The sequence below is a fragment of the Poecilia reticulata genome, unplaced genomic scaffold, assembly GCF_000633615.1.
Source record: "Poecilia reticulata strain Guanapo unplaced genomic scaffold, Guppy_female_1.0+MT scaffold_251, whole genome shotgun sequence".
Taxonomy (NCBI): Eukaryota; Metazoa; Chordata; class Actinopteri; order Cyprinodontiformes; family Poeciliidae; genus Poecilia; species Poecilia reticulata.
Window position 1 is genome coordinate 5057 of NW_007615036.1, and position 4043 is coordinate 9099.

The window sequence follows — 4043 nt, forward strand, 5'->3', positions numbered from 1 at the left end:
AGCTAATGCTAACAGCTAACACTGAGCTAATGCTAATAAATAACACTGAGCTAATGCTAACAGCTAAAACTGAGCTAATGCTAACAACCACACCATCTCCTCCCAGCTCCCTCCAGCAACAACGCCTACTGGGAGCAGCAACACCAGCAGCTCCTCCAGAGTCTGCCTCCGGCGCTGATGGAGGAATACGGCGAGGACTACATCGCTGAGACCAAGGACCTGTTCCAGAGCTTCGCCCAGCACGCCAACCCAGACCTCAGCCCCGTGGTGGACGCCATCGTCCATGCGCTGCTGTCGCCGCAGCCGCAGGCGCGCTACTTCGCCGGGCGCGGCCTCGGCCTCATGTACTTCCTGTACGACTATTGTCCAATCAGTGTCAGGAACCGCTTCCTGCAGAAACGCTTTCTGAAGAAGACGCTGATGCCGCGCGCGCTGAGGGCGCAGGACGGGCCTGCAGGCGGAACTGGGCCTCAGCAGCAGCGATGAGGATGAGGAGGAACACGTCGCTCTTCATCCCACTGCTGGACCGACAGAAAACAAAACCTAGAAACCACAAAGGTGAAGAACAGAAGTAACTAAACGATTCAGATATAAATCAATAACCAATCAGGAATCTTCACATTCATGGCTTCACTACCTTCCAGATACGATCAGTTGTTAAATTTAACTGTTTTCACGTGAATACAAGAAAATCTCATCTATTTTTGAACTAAGTATTTTATTCATAAATGTAAATTAAAAATCCAACTCCGTGTTGATCTGAGGAAATATTTTCATTTTCTGTCTTGTTAAAAAAAGTGAAACAATAAAAACATTGTTTATTCTCTCATTTCAGTTTTTTATCCTCATGATCTGATTCTTTATATTCTGACTATTATTTTTATTTCAATTTATTATAACAAATATAAATACAAGCCCGGACGGGAATCGATCCCCGACACTGTAATCCAGAATTGATCACCCCGATGCGTCATACGTCGCTAGGCGGGTCCTGGCTGACGTTGACCAATAGGAGCAGGTTTGGAGCGTTACCAAGGAAACGGCGTACAAGGCTACGTGACGGTGAGGGGCTGCAGGAGCGCAGCTAGCGGAACAGCGGACCGAGGCGCATTTCTGTTACTGATCCTGATAAAAGACATAAGATTTCTGGCGGCGGTTTGGATCTCAGCCGAGCCGGACAGTTCGGTGGCCGAGCCGGACAGTTCGGTGGCCGGTGCCGGGAGCTCAGTCCGGCGCCCTGAGGTTAGCTAGCCAGCTAGCACGGGACCACAGAGCGGGCTACAGCTCGGTGCCTCTCCCGGACGGGGGGCTCTGCTGCGGGATGGAGCGGAGCTAGCCGCCGGGCCGGGACCGCCTGGCCTGGTTCTGACCCGATTCTTCCGCACAGCAGCCCGTTTCCTTTCGGAGACCGACCCAGGGATGCGGGATGAGATGAGGCGCCGCGGACCGAACCTGAAACCCAGACCCGACCAGTCGTGTTAGCCAGGTGAGCTGCCTCCAGAACCGGCTCGGTTCGACTAGAGGATCCGCCTCACTGTTCAGTTTAGTGGTTTAACGATGAAACACCAGCGGCGCTATGAAATATGTCCAACTGTAAATCAGTTCATTATGGATTATTGATCCTGACGTCATCGTCAGGGGACTTTCCTATTGGTCCATGTCCTGTCAGGTTCTAGTGGGTCACTGGTCTCATTCTGGTCCAGTTCGGTTCTAATTATTACCAGAACAATCAGCTGATTATATCAACCCAGCACCAAGCATGTGGTGACAGTGGAGAGTACCACCAGAACCAGAACCAGGACCAGAACCAGAACCAGGACCAGGACCAGGACCAGAACCAGGACCAGAACCAGAACCAGGACCAGAACCAGGACCAGAACCAGAACCAGAACCAGGACCAGAACCAGGACCAGAACCACGACCAGAACCAGAACCAGGACCAGGACCAGAACCAGAACCAGGACCAGGACCAGAACCAGGACCAAAACCAGGACTAGAACCAGAACCAGGACCAGAACCAGGACCAGGACCAGAACCAGAACCAGGACCAGGACCAGGACCAGGACCAGAACCAGAACCAGGACCAGGACCAGGACCAGAACCAGAACCAGAACCTGAACCAGAACCAGAACCAGGACCAGAACCAGAACCAGGACCAGAACCTGAACCAGAACCAGGACCAGGACCAGGACCAGAACCAGGACCAGAACCAGGACCAGGACCAGAACCAAAACCAGGACCAGGACCAGAACCAGAACCAGAACCAGAACCAGAACCAGGACCAGAGCCAGAACCAGGACCAGAACCAGGACCAGAACCTGAACCTGGGCCAGAACCAGAACCAGAACCTGAACCTGAACCTGGGCCAGAACCAGAACCAGAACCTGAACCAGAACCAGAACCTGGGCCAATGCAGCAGCGGTCGGATCTGGAAATCCCTCAGCATGATGCTGCCATGCCAGCTCTGTGTCCAGTGAAGGAACTGGACCTGCAGCTTCAACCCTTAAAGCAAATAAACAATTATTTTTAAATCTAAAAGTCAAAAACAGGATTTGATGATGGATCATCTGTAGCTGATCGGCTGATGAATTATTGATTAGCTGATCAATAGCTGATGCTACAGGTGATTAATTGGAGGTTATTTTTCAGGATATGAACCAGGTGGAGCTAAAACCCGGACCCGGCCGGTTCTGGTGGAGCAGATTTACAGAAACAGGTTTTTATCAGTTTTATCCACTTTATTCTCTGAATCTAAAGAAACGAGTTCTTTCCTCTCATCCTGCAGGTTTGAAAACTTTTGCTCTTTTTTGCCAAAGTTAGGAGGGAAATAAAATATTTGAGCCGTTTGAGGCAGAAACAGTTTAAGAGGAGAATGATCCAGATTTAAAGTGATCGTTTGATCTGATGTTGCTCATGTGCAGGACGTTGGGGGTTTTCTTGACCCGCATCAACTTTTAATAACTACAGGAAATGAAATTATTAAGTTTCTTAAATAACTTCATATTCCATGTTGATGTTTTAGGTTTTGGCTACATATTTTATCAAAACATACAAATTATAGTAATCATGATAAAAAATCCATTAACACTTGAAATAATAATATTAATGTTATAATAATTAATAATTGTCAGTGATGTCTGACCTGCTGCTGCAGTGGAAAATCCACCTGAAATGATCTGAGTTTCTCTGCAAACTGAAATAAACATCATTTAATAAGTAACAAATTAATTCACTTCCATTTTATGAAGATTTGATCAGGCGGCTGAAATATCCTCTCTCCTCCATAACCCTGAGAAATTAAAAGCAACTGTTTCCAAATTCTCAAAACTATTATGTGTCACAACATCCTAGACATTAATCCAGTAATCTGTCATATTTGACCTGATTTACCATAAAGTTTACACTCTGATCTCAGGAAGTCTTTATTCGGTGCCCTGCTGTCGGCCATCTTCCCTCCTTCATCACAAATGAAACATTATAAACCTGTTTGTTCACCGACTGTCAGGATTACGAGACAAAAGCTGGAAAAACATCAGATTCTCTTCGAAATAACACAAAACCTCGTTTATTTATTCACTTTTTTATTTTGACAGCTGCCGATTAAACTAAAAGTTACAACATTGACATGATTATATGAGGAGTTTTTGTTGTTTTTATAGAGAAAATGATCAGATCCTCCCGATCCACCTCTCTGGCTGCAATGCGCGCTCCGGACACAGGGGGCAGAATTTCACACAACACCGGTGTTACGTCAATCCGCGTTTCCCCATCAGATCCGGTTCCCCTGCGTCTTCTTGCCGCTCCGCCCACGCGGCGAAATACGCGCGTGCTCGTGCTGAGCACTGAGAAAGCAGCGCGTTGGGAACTACGGACACCGTGAAGGCTCAAACAACATGTTTCGGCAAAGTTGTGACTTTCTTCACGTTTTAGCGGGAAACTAATAATAATAACAACAACAATAATAAAAATAATAGTAATGATAAATACATATATGTCATATATATATGAACAGGGAAATGCATTTTAATGCTCAATATGACCCA

General features: G+C 46.9%; 1 protein-coding gene and 1 pseudogene across 4 annotated transcripts in view; both read left to right on the plus strand.

The window, feature by feature from the left end:
- LOC103460509 (corticosteroid 11-beta-dehydrogenase isozyme 2-like) overlaps positions 1–872 on the plus strand; it is a 3155-nt pseudogene extending 2283 nt beyond the window's left edge.
- A 115-nt stretch (positions 873–987) lies between these two features.
- zdhhc1 (zDHHC palmitoyltransferase 1) overlaps positions 988–4043 on the plus strand; it is a 15663-nt gene continuing 12607 nt past the window's right edge. For 2 of the 4 annotated variants that reach the window (XM_008402693.2, XM_017303356.1), the window contains exons 1-2: positions 990–1486; positions 2650–2716. In XM_008402693.2, the coding sequence (XP_008400915.1) occupies positions 2653–2716 (64 nt within the window). In that variant the 5' untranslated portion in view covers positions 990–1486; positions 2650–2652. Of the gene's footprint in view, positions 1487–2649; positions 2717–4043 lie in introns of all 4 variants that reach the window. The other 2 variants (XM_008402694.2, XM_008402695.2) reach the window with 2 other exon arrangements.